This window comes from Drosophila miranda, chromosome 4 (assembly GCF_003369915.1).
Source record: "Drosophila miranda strain MSH22 chromosome 4, D.miranda_PacBio2.1, whole genome shotgun sequence".
Lineage (NCBI taxonomy): Eukaryota > Metazoa > Arthropoda > Insecta > Diptera > Drosophilidae > Drosophila > Drosophila miranda.
The window spans coordinates 14967900-14988860 of NC_046677.1; the positions used below are offsets into that span (position 1 = coordinate 14967900).

Consider the following 20961-nt stretch of genomic DNA (forward strand, 5'->3'; position numbering starts at 1 on the left):
ATGACATGTCGATGGTATCGATGGTTTGTTTCTTGGTCGGGGCACATAAAAATGTAGTTAAGTGTTCAGGGAAGCGCCTTCATTTCATGGGTATTTGTTTGCAGATGTCCAGGAAATATATGGAATTCATTAGCGGAAAATTATCTTTAGAACTTCCTGATCCTTAAAAAAGGTGCAACAAAGCTGTTTCGAAAAGGGTTTGTATCAAGAATTAAGTGGATTTCTATTATGAATAGATGTAAGTTAATTAAGAACTTAACATTCAATAATAAAGCCACTCAATAATAAAAAAAATTACAAAAATGCCAATGTTGAAGAAACATTAAAAATGTTAGAAAACCTAAATTTAGGGTTGCTATATCTTCAGGTTTATCAATTCTTTCGACATGAATCATAAATACTGACACTTAATCGATTACTAATCGCTTTTGGAAGCTTGTATTAAAACCACAAAATCGAAAATTTATCACCTAAACATCTGTTTCAAAGAACGTTTTCTGAATGGCCGAATTTCTGAAAGCTATGTTCAATATAAAATTACGACCAAAAGTGCATGTCCAAGCCAAATAATAATAATAATATTCCTCTGAATGCATTCATATTCATGTCTTGCCCCACTTCTGACAGCTCAAGTGTTATGAATAGATAAACAAAACTGGACCTCCGGCTCCTCAGCTTCCTCTCTCGGACTCTCCCTGACTCTCGAACCCGTTTCATTAACATTAAGTGCTTCCGCAGAGAGCAAAAGAGCTTCTGGGTTAGTCGGAGTGCGGCTGTGTGTGGCAACCGGTCGGCAAATGTTTCGTGGATGCCACAACGCTGCCACATCGATTAGATGGCATTGAAATTCTAGAAACTTTTCAGCAAGACTAACGACAAGGCACGATGGTCTAATTTGCAAGACACGTACCAAAAATTAACAGCAGACTGTGCCGGAGCCGGAGTCGAAGTCTGCCATCATTTGCATTTTGTGCGAAGGAGCAGCTGACAACTTTATTTCGTTGCCATGGACCAAAAGTGGCCTCAAATTACAGCCACACACAGAGAGCAGCTCCGAGAACTGGAGCCAGCAATAGAATGGAAGCTAGGAGCAGCCCCAAAAGGAGTGCTGACTCCCGTCTCTGAGTTAGCGCCCAATTTATCATATTTTTCGCTGGCTCACCCGCCTAGAGTTCTACGATTAAGGAAGGAGTTTGGATACACCATCGAACAGTCTTTGCTTGGAAAACCTCAAAGAGTATATCGCGCCTCGGCTTAACCCCATTAGACACACATTCTTCAGTGGCTAACTGGCGCCCAATTCCAGTTTGAGACGACTTCTCGCTGAAATCATGTGCATACGCTTGTCTGGGCCTTCACAAAGAATTTATCTGCGAGGCCCAGAGCCCAGAGCGCAGAGCGCAGAACGCAGAGTCTCTGTTTCAGAGCCTGTCTTCTGTCCGGGACTCTCGGCACACAATGGGTGGTGGAGCGCATTGTGAACGCCACTTAATTACACGGAAGTCTGCCTCAACAGAGCGGGAAAGGACTGGAGTTGGATCTACAATTGCTGCCATGTCGACTCATGCGCCTGAGCAGAGTCAAAACGGAGTCCAAGTCGGAGTCAGAGTAAGAGCCAGCTCTGGTTCAAGGTTGAGTCGTAAGACGATACTCCCTGGCTACTCGCTGGGTGGTGATGCAAAAACTAATTGCAACAAGGTTGCACCAGTTGACTCTCTCGCTCTTCCCCTTCGAAAAAAAACACGCATATGGCGTGCCAGCAACGAGAACAACAACAACCAAGCAAGTCCAATGCCTATAAATCAGCAAATATTTCAGCAATAATTCAGTGCGAAAGGTGCTAGCCTGTTGACGATGGTATTCACGCCTTGAGCACGCGTGGAGGATCCCCATTCGATCTGGTTCGGGATCTGGATCTCCTGCACTCGATCCACTCCACTCACATAATTAATAAGCGAGAGGCAGCACCCTAGGAACGAGGAGCAGGAGCAGGAGCAGCCTTGCGATTAATCAAGCGTGCAGCAAACAGAGGGACTCCAAGCTCGAGAGCCGGCTCCAGCTGTGCCTTTGACACTGGCTTAAAATGTAATGATTTAGTTGCATATTCATAATTAACGTATTGCCCATGACTCACCACAAAAAAAACCCTAGAGACGGGGACGGAGACGAAGACAGAGTCACGATCCGAAAGACGCGACCCGAGGCCTGTCTCAGTCGTCGTCTCATTAACTTTCAACTGATTTCAAGCCAAGGAAGCAGTCAGCAGCGGCATTAGCGGCCTTTTGTTTTTGGTTTTCTCTTAGTAACTAATATACAGTTGCGGTTAAAATTTTAGAAATGCTAACACACTTTTAGTACGAGCCAAATATGGAACATTACGCTCATCCGAAAGTGCTGATTGGACAACAAATGTTCCATTTAAATTTGGTCTAGTATATTTATAAAATGAGATAGGAAGGACTTTCAGTAGAAACTACTAAGTGCAATATCTGAGCCTGCAGCTATTTTATTCCTTCTCAAAGGGAATTTATTTTCCTATCTTGCCTTGAGTATTACTATCTTGACCTATATTGTACGCATGGTTTTTGCCAAGTCTCTTTTTGCCTAATTGAAAGTCGGCTCCATTTGAAATGGGCCAAAACGCATCTTCTCCCTTTCGATGGGGTGGAGGTGGAGCTGCTCTGCTCGCTTGGAACTTTGCCGATCTTCCACTGCCTCCAGTGCATGAGGAGTAATTCCGGTGTTAATTTGTACGCAAGATGCCCATCAATCATGCCGCGAGAGCCGTTCCGTGCCGGGGAGTGGTATTTTGTGGGCGTTGGCGGCTAAACTTTTTTGTTGTCGGCAACCGAATGAGGCGAAGGAGTAGCCGTTGCCCCAGACGACTGGGTGACCCAATCGATCGGGGATCGTGAGAAAAATGATTGACCAAAATATGTGAATGAATAAACGAGTATGCGGCAGGCAGTGGCTGTGGCTGTGGATTCCAGGAAAGTTATTCATAGCAGCGAGACTTGCCTCTGGGTGGCAAAGCTCTGTTGCAACATCGACCACTTACGGCAGCTGTGATCGTGTCAATGATGTGACACCAGACACAAGCAACAAACAACAAGCAACACGCTTACAACATCAGAAATTGGGCCCAACGAAACATGAATGGATTGCCATCTCTATAAGGATGGAACAGCAATCAAGCCAAAATAATTAAACGCTTGTCAGACACGGCAGACACATAGAAGAGGCTGGGGCTGGCGATGGGGCCCACACACATGGCTGGGACCTGGGGCCTAACAAACCAATGACACAATGCCGCGATAAATTTGCTCATCATTCACTCATTCAGTCGGTAAGTCATTCACGATCAGAACAGAACAGAACAGCCCAACCCATCCCCATCCCAGAGGGAGATTGCCACTAAAAATAAAAGCGGGCCTCATCCGTCAAGCGAACGAGAGAGCGAGAGAGACTGCGACGAGGTGTCAATGAAAACGCCCGGAACCGAGGAAAGCTGCCTGGACCTGGGCCTGGGCCTGGGGGCTGACAATTTTCCCGCTTCCATGGCAATGCCAATTTGTGGTGATCATTCATGTAACTGTAACAAGATCATTCCCTGCGTCCCCCAAAGACTTGCCTGTGTGTGGTAAAGTGTCAACATTTACAATGTTCAAATGTCAAAGATGACAGGAGAAACAGATCCAGACTGAGACTGGGACAGGGACAGGGACAGGGAAATGCTTCCAACTGTTGCAGTTCATGTCGAAAGAGGGCCAAGACACTACAATGTAATAGTTACATCAAGTTAACCTTTTAATTACGGGCCATATGCTGCACCCACTGCCACTGGCACTGGCACCAGTAGTGGCACCGGCCTGGCCTCATCTGGTTTGTTTTTTTAGTTCCTTCTTTTCGCATTTCCATAAAAAATTACAACTTGTTTGTGCCTCGTCTGGCGTCACTTAATTGTTTTCTCCGGCTGTGCCCGTTGGCAGAGAGACTGAGGAACTGAGAGACTGACTGGGGTATGTCAAACAACTGTCAGTTAGTTCGTCATCATCATCATCATCAGTCTCTGGGAAGGAGAAGGGAAACAGCAGCAGCAGCAGACTTCTCTCCGATCCGATCGTGATCATGGCATATGATTAATTTCCATTCACTTTGTTCCCTTTTGTATCTGGCTTTGTTTAAACAAAATATTGACTCATAAGATTGTTGATTAATTCAATTCAATCAATAAATCAAAAATCTGTTAGCCCCGTCCGAAACGCACAAAAGACAAAAGAGAGAGAGAGAGAGAAACTTCCAATATCCAGAGACTCGCACAAACCAGAGACAGATTCTGACGAGCCTCAACACCGCTGGCAGTGTTGAAATATTGACACCACAGGTGATTTTATATGGAAGTCGGTTAGAGCCCCCCAGATTTAGGAGACGGGTAGGTGAACACTCCGATAACATTTGCTGAGAATTGAATGTTTGAATTAAAGAAGAATAATGAATGATTTGGGATGCGGGCCTGAGCTGAAAGTCAAGGGTCAGCAGTGGGGAACGGAAGTTCTCTAATGGGACCAAACCCCAAGAAATATTCAAGCGATATGTTATGGTTCATTGATAAGCAAATCTACTGTAAACGGAGGTGATTCTAGGAGTAAAGAGTGATCATATGTGGGATGAGAAGAAGTAGCACAATAATTCGATGCCTGCAAATACTTTAATTTAATGTTTTTAGGCCCTTAATATTATTTTTAAGTACTATTCCTCCCTGACTCCATTTTCTCATGTAATTTCACAAATTGCTTACGAAATTACCATTTCAACAAAGTGCAAGAAATGTTTTTGCTACTTTCTGTCCACGAATCAAATGCTTCCCTTATTATACCTTTTGGAGACCACCTGCTCGGTCCATTTCCACTCTCAGCCTTTCAAAATGTCACCAATTTCCTGGGAATTGCCAATAAATTATTAAACACTTGCCAAAGCCAATTGGTTTCTCTTTGGGCCGTAGGCTAATTTTCTCGCCATTTTGCATTGAAATTTTGAATAATTCAAGTGGCGCAAAGTGGTTCATTGTCCACCTGGTTTATATTCTTTCTCTATCTCGCTCTTTCTGGCTCTCTGTGGGTCTGTCGCCTATATAACGCACATGACAGTGTGACAAATTTCACAGAAAACAATTGCCTCTGAGGCAGCCACAGCAGCAGCAACAACAACTGTCGCTAAATAACAAACGACAGACAGTCAACGAAAAAATATTTAATTGAATTAAATTGTTTGGCATGTCGGCCGCGGCTGTTACCAATCGCAATTGGGCAATTTAGCAGGCAGATACAGATACTGAAACGCAAAGTAGAAATTGTTAGCCAAATGAAAGGCTGTGTGAGTCAGTCGAAAGAAATGCCGCATTTGGGGATGGAGGTGGTAGGTGGCACTCGAGACTCCAGTCGGAGGCAGGAGGCAGGAATGTAAATGGAGATGGAGGAGATAGAGGTGGCAGTGGAAAGTGACGGTAGAGTGTCGCTTTTATTGTTTACGTTCAATCACTTTTCGTCACGAATTCGTCGGTTACTTGTAGAAAAAGTAGCAACATGAATAAATAATGCCCTGGGGTTCCCGAAGGGGCTCGTTTTGCGTTGGTTTGAAAGGAGATGTGGCTATGGGTCACTGCCATAGAGACAGAGACAGGGGTGTTGCTGAAATGCTTGATTCGAAAGGGGGGGATAGCCAAAGAAAGCAGTTAACATACACTATGAAATATTCCCTTTTCAGACTTAGTTTTCCTCCAATCCCCCTTTGAACTACGCCCCTGGCTCTCTGTCAAATCACAGACCAGGCACATGGTTGACTGACTGCTTTGTGGACATCGTTGACAAATTGCACATAATGATATTAAATTGAAAATGATTGTGTGCAATTGTTTTTTCTTCCCTCCCTCACTCGCTGTCTCTATCTATTCTTTTTTTTTTTGCTGTATGACCCTCTCACTTTCACTCATTGGACACATGCTAAAATCAACAACGGACAAGGCGTTTTACTCTTACGTTTGACGCACAAATTAAAATTAATGGCGGGGCAGTGGCGCGTAAAGCACAAAAAACAACCGAACCCCAACACGATACATCAAAAGGTACACTGTACGCTGTACAAACAGCAACAGATACAGTATCTACGGCCGCGATGTGGGATGGAGGAGGCAACAACGCACGTGCGTCCTATAAACAGAAGCTGCACTTGAGATCGCTTGCCTCTGGATTGATGGAATGGAATGGGCAGAGATTCGGATGTGGACTGGGATTGGCCGAGGCCCAAGAGCATGTTGGATTTCCACTTACAACGAAATCATTTCACTTTGCCTAATGTGCAATTAGAAAACGCATTTTCATTAGTTTTATCGCAACCATTTAGTTTCAGCTGCCACGTCCATCCGCCTAGAGAACTCTCTCCATCTCCAGTGCACGTGTGCCTTCGATAAGCTTTCAATAGGGTCTCGTCTCGAGTCGGAAAGGTGCCCTCCCAGGTCTCAATACGCTTAAATTTGCTTATCGGTGGTTCGAAGAGACAGAGGAAATGCCGGAAAAAAAAAAGCAGAAACAGATGACTAAAAGCATTTGGCGTCTGTAATGATGATGATTATTAGATGATGGCTGAAGAGCCTGAGTGGGTGGATGGAATGGCTTGAGATTGAGACTGAGAGAGGGGTGTGCCATATGTTGCAAGCTGAAAAATAAATGCAGTAATAGATCTGGAGTAGGTGGCATTAAAAAATATACAATAGAGATTAGCTTTTCTATAATATAGCTGAAATATATTCATTTATTGATTGAATTTTGAGATACTGGAAATACTTTATCTGTAGGCTCTTGTAGGACAGCCAAAGCAGACCGCAATCTCTATCAATTTTTACCTAATCCGCCACTAAATTTCAGATTGAGTGCCGTTCAAGCCGTTCTCCAATCAAATCCCACCGAAAGCATGTCATAGATCAATCGCTCCACTGGCCTGTGCATGTGTTTATTCATTTTTGTTAGCATATAATTTCTACATTTACTTAATTACAGACATCTGCCTCGGCTAGTTTCATTTCCATTTCGATTTCCAGCCGAGTTCATTGTCTCCTCGGGCGCCTGCTCTCACTTTGAGCCGAAGCCAGAGTCAAAGTCGAACAGCTTTCGCTTAAAGTAGTTGGCAAATTAGCAACACCAACAATCACAATCACAATACCAGTCACAGCAGACAAACAAAAGGCAGAAAGATATACCGATAGATAGATACTCGTACTGGCGGTACTGGTGCTGGTGCATGCTCAATCAAATGATCGTGTGAAATGATTTTGATCATTGGCCATCTATCAATGTTTCACTATTTCAATTCATTTCATTTATAATGAAACGCAACAGCAACAGAAACAGAAACAATAAAAGCAACAAGTGCTGCCAACGTTTAATTAACTTGATAAATCGTTTGTAAATTTCGTAATTATTACGTAGCCGTCGTGTGGTCAGTCAGCCAGACCCAGAGCGAGAGAGGCACAGCCACCACAGCTGTAGCTGTAGCTTCAAGTTCAGCCTCAACCGATTCAGCCTCAGTCATCGATTCAGCCAAGTACAGCAATAAGTGAAATATTTTTCGCTTTGCCATTCACCTTAGCAACTGGCTCCGCACATTCGATCGTTTTCATTCGTGTTTAGTATTTATTTAATTATTTTGCCGTACACATTATAATTAATTTAATATGCAATGTTTGTGACGACAAACCAAATGCTTTTTGCTGTTCAAACAATTGTTTATGAGGTGAACAACAACAAGGCAATTATATATACCATATTGTATCTGTATGTATGTGAACTTTTGCTATTGAGCAACTGTTAACAAGTTAATTAGATAATTGAGTAAAAAACAGCACATAAAAAGCATTATCTGCGATGTGTGAGATGTGTGTCTCGGAGCTGCTGCTCACGTAATTGCCCATAATCGTAATTATCGTCAGGCTAACAGTCGGTTCTAACAGCTAACTGCTGCTAAATGTACAGTTTACACGATATATTATATACAGTTTACAGTAACAAGAGATTGAAGCCAAGAATGTATACCTAGCAACAAAATCAATAAGGAAATCCTTCTAAATATAACTGAACCCTTTTCAAAAGTTGGCAACACTTTGGTGGCAGCTACTTTGGGTTTGAGTTTTCCATAAGTGCAGCTGCCAAAAACTTGGCAAAAAGCATCTGAAAGACTTCCACAAAAAGCCAAAGAGAGGAGGAGTACAGTAATTAATTAAAAGCCAGCTTCCATCCAAGTTTCGGGGCCGGGCCGGGGCCGGCGTCGGAGCCAGGGACAACTCCATCCAACACAAAGCCAAACTGCCTTACTAAGCGCCTTGTGATCCTTTCTTAATTGAAAAATGTCGTCACACAAAATGGAGAAATGGCAGGCGAAAGGAAAGCAGAGCATTCAGCATCGGGAAATCCCTGTTAATCCGGCACTGAAATTGGAAAAACCTTTGCGCAAAAGGAAATGGAGCCAGAAATAGAGACACACACAGACAGACAGACAGACAGAACGCCAGCGATTGGCAGCGTCTCAGAACGTGGCTCGTAAAACTCTTGAGCCTCGACATAAAATTGGACAAATTATGTAATAAATGCAACATAAATTTTGGCTTTGCTCCACTAATTGGAAAGCAATGCACCCAGACCCAGACCCGGACCGGAGCCCAAACAATTTGTTCAAATATAACTATTATGATAGCTAAGCATAGATCAGAGGGCTCTCTCGCTCGCTCTATTCCATTCTAGTTTCCTACAATCAAAAGTGTCACAATATTACACTCTCAAACAAATCGTTAGACGTTTGTGACTCATCGAACAAAACGCACGGCAGGGCTGGGCAGGGCAGGGCAGGGCAGACTTTATGTCTTCGACTGGATTTCATTCATAAATCGCCCCAACAATATTAGTCAGAGACAGACCCCTTATCCGATGGAAATCGTATATAGCCACCAGACACAAACGGGGTCGTCACACCTTCGGAAATCAATATCAAACAATGCCATGTTGTTGGTGATTTTCCGGCAAACATAAAATTTCTTTTCAGCAGTTGGCTGCTTTGTCCCAACTTTGACACTTTTTATGACCGGACGGTCCAGAAACTTTTCTTCTTTCTTCGTCCGTTCCGACGCGACAAATGAGCCCGCCCGAGTGGGGACCGCCGCCGTCGCATTGTCTATGCTGGATCTTGGATGCTGGTCATCTGTCTGGGGGCCCCCAAAAAAAAAGCTAGAGAGAGAGAGCGCCCGATGGGCTGCCCCTGGCCGTTTATGGGGCTCGTCGTCGTCGCATTTGCATGGAAATTTGTTGAAAACGCATTCAAACGAATCGATATCGAATGTTATTCAAAATCAATGTTGAAACGGTAATTTGTTGGCCAGTTTAAAGGTGTTATTAGCACCGTTTATATGCAAGTTACGCCCAAGAAAACGGCCCAGCACTGATAGATATCTCGGCTGGATATCGATAGGTTCCTGCTCTCGTTTGTGTGCGAGAATGCCCTAATTTATGTATCTGGATGTGGGCTGACGGCAGGGCATTCAACGGCAGTGTTATGTCTATATTCGTGTCTGCTTAAACTGCAATAAGCCAGGGCTAAGACTGATCTATGGCTGGGCCTAGATCTGGCTGTCTCGGCTATTGATTGGCTTTTGTTATTCGAACTGGGCTTAGCCCTGGATAAGCGGGGGCGTCTGGATGGTTATGGTTTTTGGTGTGATTGATCTATGCAAACTCGGATCAAATTTGATACTGAAACTGAGCAGTTGGAGGGTATAGAATGTATATGTATAAGCCTTAGCAAGTTGAGAAGTTCAGAATTGAGCTGAAATATATTCAAAAAAGCGTTCTAAGATACAAATTTTGTAAAGGGAGTTTTTAAGAAGGATACTCGTTTGGAGATATATGCAGCAGTACTCCACTAAATGTTCTATGTGTAAGCCTATAGCTTATATATGTAGCTTTCTTTGTTGTTCGATTCCTATAAAACATTCTGTCACAACAAATGCTATACCAAATTAATTCGTGATATTCAAATGCAGCTGATACGAATCAGAAACTCTCTTGACTTTAAAGACTCCACATAAAACCCTTTGATATACAAGGCAGCCCATGGAGCTTGTCACACATTTCAAATGCCACAACCACCAGCGAAGATGGGAGGCTGGAAAGACCCCAAACGATTGTCCGCAAACAAATGCAACCAGAGATCCCATGGCATGCAAATGGACAGGACTAGAGATTATGGGGAGAGGCCTTGCAAGACCCAAACCCGAACCCAGACAGACAGACAGAGAGAGAGAGAGCGAGAGACCCGGCCAAGCCTCGTAAATTTGCAGCTTATTGGCAATAACTGCAAGTGGCTTGTTAACAATTTAACACGTCTTAATCGTTAAATTTGTGGATGCGCAAAAAACAGCCGTATAGCCGGAGACGCATCGAGACTCCGACTCCGAGTTGACTCTCTGACGCTGATGCTGACTCTTGACTCTGGGCCGAGACACTCACTCGACTAACTCACACGCTAAATGCCAAACGCATGACACTTTTGTAGGTGTGAATGCCAGAACCGAACTCGGATGCGATGCTGATTTTAATGGCAAACTCGTTTGTGGCTGGGGTTCGTTCGATCGGTTTAATAATGATATTTTCAGGCGAGTACCCAGCCGCAGGTCCAGCATCAGACAGCAGTCTCCTCCGTCCGCTGTCCTCTTTTCGCAGTCTCTGGTCTGAGTATCCAATCCTCAGTCCCTCAGTCCCCAGTCCACGTCAGAGTCAAACAAAAGACTTAAGTCATAAACTTTATGACATTTTGCAAAAATCTCGCCAAGAATGTCATCAATGAAACAAATCGATTTGTTTACATGCCAACGTCTCTGTCGTTTTTGTACACTTTCAAAGGGTATTATGCTTTTTAAGAAGACTGTATCCATATTGAAGCTTCCATAAGAGTATTCCCATTACAAGAGTATCTCCGTTTTCGGTGTACAATCCTTACCATCCATTCGTTGTTATTCCTGTTAGTATTTGCTTGTCTGGACTCCTTCCTTCTCTCATTCGCCAATATCGATTTGACTCCTTTGGCTTTGGTCTCTGTTTGCCACCAAGTTGCAGCAGCAGCAGCATCAGAGGCAGCTACCCCTCTGCTCCTCCTTCACTCATTTATGTGGCCTTACCTCCTGGCTTTGTCCACACAATTCTGAGAAGATTTTAATCTTACTCACTGCACTCTCTTCCTTCCCCACTCTGTGTGCGTCTCCGTCTCCTGGTTGTCTGCCTCAGCCCCGTTTTTGCTGGTCTCCGTATCTGTGTTTGTGCCTCTGGTGGGGGGCATTCGGTGTGCGGTTTATGGGTTTTCGTGTCTGATAATTTTCTGATTTTAATGTGCGAAATTAAACATCACATTTTTCAACACGAACGTTTTGTGTATGCGGTTGAGTGTATTTCATAAGGAAACGACGCGACGGCTCAAAAGGAGTTGAGAAGAAAATATAAAAAAATAAGAGAGAAATGTGTGCAAAGATATACTCGAAAACTATGAGTACTGAAATTTTAGATGGAAAATTGTATAAAGGAAGAAGCTTTACAAATCAGGGATAAAAAGTGCAATCTACAAGCATAAGACCTTCAAGCATAAGCCATGAATGATTATTTTCTTTAATCCCCATCGCAACCAATCAAGATCCACTTCCTATAATCGTAGTATATGTATATTTCCTACCCCGAACAATGTTAACATGTGTAAAAAATAGCTTCATCGCTGCAGAGCTGTCAAAATTTGAAGGAAATTAATTCCAACCAGAGCCAAAATAAATAAACAGTCACAAATTATACCCAAATTAGCAAACAACCAGACCAGACCCACCACTTTCAGGGCGGACGACACCACCCACCCGCCGGGGCAGGGTATCTATCAGATACATGTTACATGTGTAGCATAATACAGAGACAAATACCCAGCACAGAACACACAAACACAAACACAAACACAATTACGGGGGCAAGTGACGGCAAAACGGGGCAATAAATACAAACCGCATAAAGCGATGCCAGCGGTTGCCTAATCCAAAGGGGGAGTGGTTCACAGGGCGAGAGAGAGTCACCCCCGTACCGAGGGTTATTTATACACCCTCCCAGCCCCAGTAGCACCAATTACTCAACATGATTTCAATGAAATTACCGCACAAAACAAAGCAAGAGCTGGTTGAAGGAAGCAAGTCCTCACTCAGAACAGAAGGAGCAGAATCCATGAGTAGCAGGAGCAGCGGAACACGACCACACTGAGAGAAATATATACCCACATTTCAACCAGTTATAGATATCTCTGAAGCACTTGCTAAACAGTCAAAGGTATATTGAATGTCTTAACAATTGGAACTATCCAAAATATCATTATATGCATCCCTTTTTGCTTTCAGTGCAGCAGAAACGAGAGCAGCCACATCTAGATAGAGTTGCCACAGCAGCAGCACCACCCTGCAACACCCCAGCAACAGCAACAACCACATCAATCTCAATAACAATTCATAATTCATGTTTAACATGCGCCCCCGTTGTTGAGCAATTTAGCAGGCACCCCTACAGCCACTCAACCACCCAGCACCACCCAGTCAGCCACCCCCGGCAGGACCACCACTCAAGTGGCCCACTCATCCTCTCGGGTGGCAGTCGCATAAATTGTTGATTGTTTGTCTATGGCCCCCGTCCGGGATGTATTTATGACACTCGGGGAGTGAAGTCAACGTTTTTTTTGTGTTTTTTTTTTGTGTTCCTCAATAACAAATGACACCCGAAATGGGGTTGCTCGACGACAACCCGACTCCGTCATCCATCCACCTGTCTCCCTGGCGGCTGCTGCTGCTGCCACTGCTTTTCCTGATGATCATCCCTAATTGGTGTTGAATGGAGTTTTCCTTGTGGCTGGTGAAATATCCTGCTTTTGGGGTGAAAGGTTATAGCCCTGGCTGGAGGCTGTGTGTGTGTGTGGATAGAGGAATGGTATCATGGTATAAGCCAAATCGTGTGGATGGGCGTGAAACTTATTAACATAATTGAGATCTTTGTTTGCCTATGCTTTCGATGAACAACAAATCAGTGGAAAATCGATTTGGGGAAGGTATTTCTGGCAGATAGGATTCATATATTCTGCACAGCCTGGAACTTGTAATAATTGCCAGATAATTTTAAATTTACATGCAATTTTTTGCCAATTTGAAGTGTAATTTTTATGTCCTCAAGTTTAATTTTATGAAATTTGTATGCACTTACCTTGCGGACAAAGGAATTTACCAGAAATCCATGCAAAATTGTCTCTCGAATGCGACGACAAACGCCGCAGGGGGCCGGGAGGTGTTGCTGCCAATGTCAATTTTAAGTATATTTTTGTATCCACCAGATCCACCACAGTGTTCCGTGCCCAGTCCCCGCACAAATTAGCATTCGCTTAAGTTATAATTTAATTATAATTTATTGATTTTAAACGGAAATTTTATTTATACACCCATCGAACGCTTTACGCTCGCTTTGCGGCGGCGTTGAAGTTCGATTCTTGTCTTGTTTTACGAGCTGTAAAAACTGCGACTTTATGGGGCACTTAATTTGGCCAAATATGGCTTACAAAGTTATACAAAATATGCCTCAACGGAGGAGAGTGGGCGACTCCCCAGTGGTGCCTCTTTCCTCCGTTAAAAACAAATTTAGATATCGAACTGTCGTCAGGGCTGCCACTTCCCACTTCCCACATCCCACAACCCACTCCGATTCGGACTCCTCTATGGAGCGGTCACATTTATCATGCTAGCCAGCGGCCAGCGTCCAGTGTGACCATGTGTGACCAGAATGGAGGCGAGAGCGCTGCCAACTGGCGGCGAAATATATAAAGTGCCAACCGCTGCCACCCAATTACCAAATGACATGACAAAACCGCTTTAAGGCGTCGTCGTCGTCGTCCATGTCTCCATACAAAATTGCAAATTAGGAGCACAGCGCAAAGTGGAAAAAAAAAAATGAGAAATAACGAAACAAACCGCCATAAAACTTAAATGCCAAAGACAGAAGGAGGATTATACATAGTACTGGGGGGCACGAAGCAGAAATAGAACGCGAAACAGAGAGATAACTGCCAACATGGCCGACGGAAGGAAGGAAAGATAGAAGCAACAACAACAACAAAAAATAGAAACAAATATACATAAAATGCACGGCAATAAAAAGCAGCCAAGCAGCCAGAAGCGCGGAAAACCATGAAAATCTAACAGACAAAAAATGGCAAAAGGAGACGGTGAAAAATTGTCGAAGGGTAGACTCCAGTAGTACCTTGGATTTTGCATTCATACTAGTTTGTTTGTTTATTTCATATACACTACACAAATATATTCCCTGGCTGGTTGGCAGCATGCCTGGACACGTGGAGGACACGCCCGATGAGGGGATGATGGGTGCCGCAGCAGGTGCAGCGGGCGTGCAACCGGCGGCAGTGCGTCTTCTGCTTACGATTATGGCTGGCTATCCCATCGCAGCGCTCTACACCGCATATGTGGCAGAGGCTGTGCCCTTCAAGGCGCTGCATCACATGTTCTTCGTCGCCTGTGGAGCTGGCCTCTGCTACTTCAACTACGGCGTCGACACATACCACTCGCTGCTGGGGATCCTCGTCACATATCTGCTGGTCAGGTTCCTGCGACACAACATCAGGCTGATGATTGGCTTGAACGTGGTGTTCCACATGAGCTATCTGCTGCTTGGCTACATGTTCACAGCCAGCAACGAGTATGACATTCTCTGGACAATGCCGCACTGCGTTTTGGTGCTGCGCATGATTGGCCTCGGCTTCGACATCTCCGACGGTCTCAAGGCGACGCAGGCTCTGTCCAAGGAACAAAAGGAAACAGCTCTGCCGCAGATGCCATCGCTTCTGGAGCTCTTGGCGTTCGCGTACTTCCCCAGCGGGTTCCTGGTAGGACCTCAGTTTCCCCTCCGTCGCTACCAGAACTTTATCAACGGCGATTTCCGCCAGCACGAGGGCAATGTGGAGGCGGGCACGCGCCGCCTGGCTACCGGCGTTTTCTACCTGATCGTTTGTCAGGTGGGTCTAAGCGTGCTGCCTGATTCCTACTTCCTGAGCTCCGAGTTTGCCGAGGTGGGATTCATCAAGCGGATCTTTCTGCTCGGTTTCTGGGCAAAGTTCAACCTGTACAAGTACGTCTCCTGCTGGCTGCTCACCGAGGGCGCCCTCATATACATTGGCTTCACCTACATGGGCAAGGATGTGCATGGCCAGCCCGACTGGTCCGGCTGCAGCAATGTGAAGCTGATCCTGCTGGAGACGGGCAACACCATGGAGCACTACATACAGAGCTTCAATGTGAACACAAACCGGTGGGTGGGACAGTATGTGTACAGGCGTTTGAAGTTCCTCGACAATCGCACGATCAGCTATGTGGCTGCCCTGGGCTTCCTGGCCGTCTGGCATGGCTTTCACAGTGGCTACTATATGGCCTTCCTCATGGAGTACATGGTTGTCAGCACGGAGAAGCAGATCGCTCGTTTCTATGAGAAGTCGATCCTCCCACAATATGGCAGCATCCTGAGCAGATCGGACATCTACAATGTGCTCTACTTCGTGACCCTGAAGTCCTACAACATTGTCTACATGGGATGGGGTCTGACGCCCTTTGTGTTCCTCAAGTACGAGCGTTGGATCGTAGTCTTCGGGGCCGTGAACTATTTTGGCTTCATCTACCTAATCATCTGGGCTGTCTTCTATCAAACCTATGGGCACTTTTCGGGCAACGACCACGGGAATGATGTCGCCACAGGAGACGAAAATTTTCCAGTTTTTGCCACATGAACATTGTTCTACATTCCATTGCTATTCTACTAACAAAATTAAGAAGTTTCTTACCAAATACAAGCCACTGTAACCGACATTTCATAAGACTGTCGTTTCCTTAGCGAACCAAAAACCCAATATACCCCTAAAAGTCCAGTGAAACTCGACCATAAAAAAAACTCGCGTTCTGCTTGGGTTTTTGTTGTTTTTTTCGCTTTCGCTTATCTTTAACTGCCATCAACAAGATGGCAACTTCCGTTCGCGCGCCATAATGTTTTCTCTGCAGCAAAGCGAAGCCTTAGCATACACACACACACACACACACGGACAGCATACAGAGGCAAGTCACGCACACAAAGGCGGGACAAAGCTCACGCAGTTACCGCTGTATGTGGCAAGTGGCATGAAGGGAGAGGCAGAGGCAGCGGCAGCAGCAGAAACGGAAACGAGAGAGATGGTCACCAGGGCGTGTAATTGAGTGCTACAGGACCCTTTTAACATTTTTATTTGCACATTAGCGAGGGTGGAAATGGCGAAATTTGCGCCCAAAGTGACAGCGCGTTGAGTGTGGGTGGTGGCAGAGCCAGTGGCAAGAGCGTATGGGGCTGAGGCAGCAGTAGGAACACAAAGATACTAACCATTTCCGTATTGACTTCCAGTTAGCATTGTCAATATGCTCTCGAGTGGCGCGCCATCTCCCAAGTCGTCGACAAATTGGTTTGTGGTTCCAAATGCGACAGTTGTCAGGGATGGAATGAGGCCAAAGGATGGGGTCTGCAGGGGTGGCGGGTTGGCCGAACATATGCCAAGATGTCGCAGAGGCAGATAACATTCAATTGTTATAGCCAAAGAGATAAAAGTGGGTTGTGGATGGAATATTCACTGAACATTTTAAAATGCGATTCAGAAAGCAATTGAGAAACCCAATTAGGACCATAATCGATCTGAAATGTACTACAGCTAAACAATCCTATATAGAGGTTGGAGAGCAAACCCAATTTTAATCCCTTAAAGAGAAAGTTTCAAAATTTGCCACTCGTATAAATCAGAAAAATTCCCTTTTCGCACCACATTCGGAACCACACTTCACCCTCCATTACGAGGCCCCAGCAAAAGTATAGCCAAACCATATTACGATAAGATGTATAGGGAGAGAGATGGAGAGGAAGAGCCACAGAGCCGACCCTTTTTTGGCTCATAATTCAAACGCAATAGGCCAGAATGGCAGCCATTTTGAAACCCTTTTCATGCGAGTACGCGGCGTATGAGTAACGCTGCGAAAAACATGAATAATTCCACGCCCGATCCAGCGCCAGTAGCAGCTGATGATAAAACATGAAAATGGGAAAACATAAATCTACCACACACACACGCTCACACAAGATATGCCATAAACAGCAGGCGGACTTGAATATTTTCACTGTTTATTAAAGTTGCTCGAGCTCTCACTCTCTCCTGGTCCATGGCCATGGTGCTGGCACTCTGCCTCATTTCCAGACACTTTCACTGCGATTCTAGGCAGGAGACAGCATTTACATCAACATCAGCATCCACACTCATCTCGGGCCGCCTGCCACTCCACTCCTTCGCTCCTCCGCTCCTCCTGGTCGTTTGGGCAAAGTCAACTTTCGTTTAGCTTGTAAATAGCTCGTTTTCGCAGACTTCGTAACTCGACGCCATGTTAATATATAACAATTAATCTTAACTAAAAGTATCTGACGCCCACCAGGCATACCATGGAGCCTTGAGGTTTATGCGGAGACAATCAGTGGTAAATGGGAGAAGCGTAGAGGTATTTTTGAAATGGAACATTTACCGGAAATAGCTTGTCCAGAACTCAACAACAATATACTACGTTCACAGTCCTTGGCGACACACAGAAGCCGGTCCCATGCAACAACTATAGTCTCTGATTTAATTCTTTGGAAAATCAAAGAACACTTTACAGCCTCGACTGAAGCTGGATCATGTAAGCACTCGAAATGAAAATCACCATTTGCGCGAAGAACATATGACGATCATTTCTACCGCATAAACCCTTTTCCGACTCCCTTTCTGCATCACAATGAGTGCCACACGGACTACAACTACAACGACACAGAGGCTACAAGGACGCCATGTTTTTTTCCTTCACACACACACACACACAGGCATACATACACACACTGGTACAGGAGAACACTTTTTGCACATTACAGTGTTAATGTGCCTCACTGCCGCATGTAAAAACCCAAGTAATTTAAGCAAGTCTCGCCCAGAGCCTGCACCATAAGGAGGCGCCCCAAACAGAGCGACAGAGCGACAGGGACAGCCAGCTCAGGTCGCCCCATGTCCACCCACCCACCCATCCACGATGGGGGGTTTTGCTGGGTGGCTGTCTGACTGGGTGGCTGGCTGTGTGTCCGTGTGCGTGTTAATGATTTTTTGCACACAGCTTCACAACTTGACGCTTTGGGCTTGTCTGCGCTGTGTCCCTTCACTCTGATAGTAGCTTCTGTCCCGGGAGCCAGTCTAAATGGTTCATGCATACATATATGGCTGTATGCATGTAGGTGGATGCCACGAATATATATATGGGGTATAAATTTATATGGGCTTTATGGGTTGCCACGTGCATTCAACGCTTGGGGTTTTGTAGGGCTTCGGTCAGTCAGATGATTAACAGATACAGGATGGAAGGAGTTATGGTGGATAGTTCGGTTGGTTCAGGGATTACAGCACATATCTCTTTAAGATATGCCATATTTATTCCAAAATTGGTTTCATATTGGTTTTCATGCTAAGATAATTAAAGATAGATACATATTAAACTGAACAAAAACTGATTAAGAACACATATCGCCAAAAAGGTATCGCCCTTTTTATTGTATTGGATCCGAAAATTTCGGTAATATTTCTCGCTCACTCTCTATGGGATTTTCTTCGCCCTCTGCCTGAAAATATGTATTCGTAATGATCAAAAGCATGAAAGAGCCATGAGTACAAATGCGATCTTATGCTCTAGTGTAGTTTTTAAAATGTATATTCAAGATCTCTGCCTCATGCTTTCCAAATGTTGCCCACTCTTTGCTTTCATGAACAGCATAATTCCCCTCAACGGTAGATCCAACTGTTCATCCCAATCTGATCTAACTGTACCTACAACCCAGTTAACCAACAAACCCTGAAGTACCTACAAGTTTCTACCCACTATCAACACATTTTCATCTGGCAAAACCCCGAAACCCAAGTCACGATGTCAAGACAACTCCGGCAATGCTCCGTTGAATGCAAAACCCAGGGAAATGTCAAGTGTCAATCAAAAGCTCTGCAGGGGATCCCAGGCATTGGCCAAATGTGAGTCCGCTGCTGACATCCTTGGCGCCAAGCGGCCCTGACAGGCCAGACAACTTCGTCGCGGACTCGGACTTTGGTCACCTTTTTTCCGGCTTGTGCAAGCAAAAACTGTTTATCATTGCCTAATAGAGGCGTTACCCGCTTTGGACAACCAAGATTATTAATTACTCTATTTTCCAGCCCCACCTCACAAAAGTAAAAACGAAAAGCGGAAAAGGAAAAGGAAAACCGGCATGGGCAAGTGCCGCCCATTGACTTTGAGAACTGACCCCTCTGCTTATTACATTTTAATTGTTTTACAATTTTTGTGTGTTTTCTGGGTGGCGCCTATTAGCATTTCGTTGGAGTGGTGCCCCTGCCCCGCACCACGTGGTGCAATTCCCAAACTCCCTCCCGAAAAAGCAACCACAGGAGAGGCAGCCACCGCAGCAGCGGTTGCGTCTGATTTTAACCATAAATTATTCAGATAAGCATAAGTGTGTGTCTGTCTGTTTCCACGTATATCTCATTTTTTGGCTGTAATTGTTTTTCGTTGGTCATGACGGCTGCTTGGGGCAGGGGCAGTGGCTGGGGCAGAGGGTGGTTCCAACCATTTTGGGAAATGTAATGCCCAGTTCTTCGGCTCGGGAAAGGCCGCGTAATTGGCTGGGACTCGTTTCCAGGTGGGGATTACTAAACAAAATTTAATGGAAATTATTTGGCTGTCGAAAATATAAAAATGTTCCCGTTGGTACCATCTTCTAACATTTCAGTTCCTTTTATAGATCTTCATATATTTCATACATTTATTTTCTATGGTACCGACAACAGGGACCTCGGCACACCAATTCCCGATCTCAAGGCGCTCCACACATCCTCAGAGAAGCTGACTCGACCACTACCGTATCCAAGGAATGCGGGGGAGCCATGAAAAGGAGAGCAGCCGTGCCCTGAGATAGTTCTCTGATCGTATATGCAGCCCACTATATCCACAGCTGCTCACAAGTCCGGTAATCGTAATCCCTTCAAGGCCCCCAACTTCAAAGAACGGTAGATGGAGGGCACGGAATTTATGCTGAATAAATAATAATATTAACTCTCATATATCTATAACTGGTGAGAGAAATGTTAAGGATCAGTCTATAGGCTTCCAATGAACACTGCAAAGGAAAGCTTACCTTTACGAAATCCAATCAAATCAGTCTCCTACTAGAACCACAGTCCTGCTACAGAACTCTTAATCGTTTGCGCAAGAACTCCACTGACCATCCTGCACAGTGGACCGAGCGCGACACATGGCAAAGGCTCGACGGGACGACATTTTCACGTCGCTCCACTGCCTGTCGATAGCATCTTCCAGGCTTGTGCTGACTCTCGCCAGGGGACATGATAACCTGGCAAAGGTAAACCAAGTGCACGAGTCGTAGCATCTAAATATGATTTTGGTTCAAGCAATTTAAAATATTTTTCCAAAGTAATACCACCAAAAACTCGAAATTTAGATACACTTTTAAAAATTTCAATTTTACAGTTTTTCAAGTTTTCTCGTACATTTCCAAATAAATACTAAAAAGAGATACGAATAAATGATAGTAAATAGATGTTGAACACAAAACGAAGCTGATGCGATACTCCCCATATGAAAATTCTGGTAAAATTTCCATGGCACAATGGAAAAATAACTCTTCTTATAAGAGTCTTAAATAATTACAAATATTTCAAAAACAAGAGATCAAGAGTTTTCAATTCCAGTGAGATCGGTCCTTTATGAAATCT

At 44.6% G+C, this 20961-nt stretch overlaps 1 protein-coding gene and 1 long non-coding RNA gene across 3 annotated transcripts; one reads left to right on the forward strand and one right to left on the reverse strand.

The window, feature by feature from the left end:
- Window positions 1-14356: 14356 nt before the first annotated feature.
- LOC108164308 (lysophospholipid acyltransferase 5-like) lies at window positions 14357-15975 on the forward strand. The gene has a single exon (XM_017299956.2). It carries the CDS (start codon window positions 14434-14436, stop codon window positions 15886-15888), a length of 1455 nt encoding a protein of 484 aa, XP_017155445.2. The 5' UTR covers window positions 14357-14433; the 3' UTR covers window positions 15889-15975.
- A 3780-nt stretch (window positions 15976-19755) lies between these two features.
- Window positions 19756-20760, reverse strand: LOC108161472. 2 transcript variants are annotated; one of them, XR_001775468.2, is made up of 3 exons: window positions 20364-20760; window positions 19941-20298; window positions 19756-19878 (listed from the first exon to the last, which is right to left on the reverse strand). It is a non-coding gene; the product is annotated as an uncharacterized LOC108161472 (long non-coding RNA). The 2 variants fall into 2 exon arrangements; XR_004472974.1 differs by lacking the exon at window positions 19756-19878 and having other exon boundaries at window positions 19932-20298; window positions 20364-20759.
- Window positions 20761-20961: the final 201 nt, after the last annotated feature.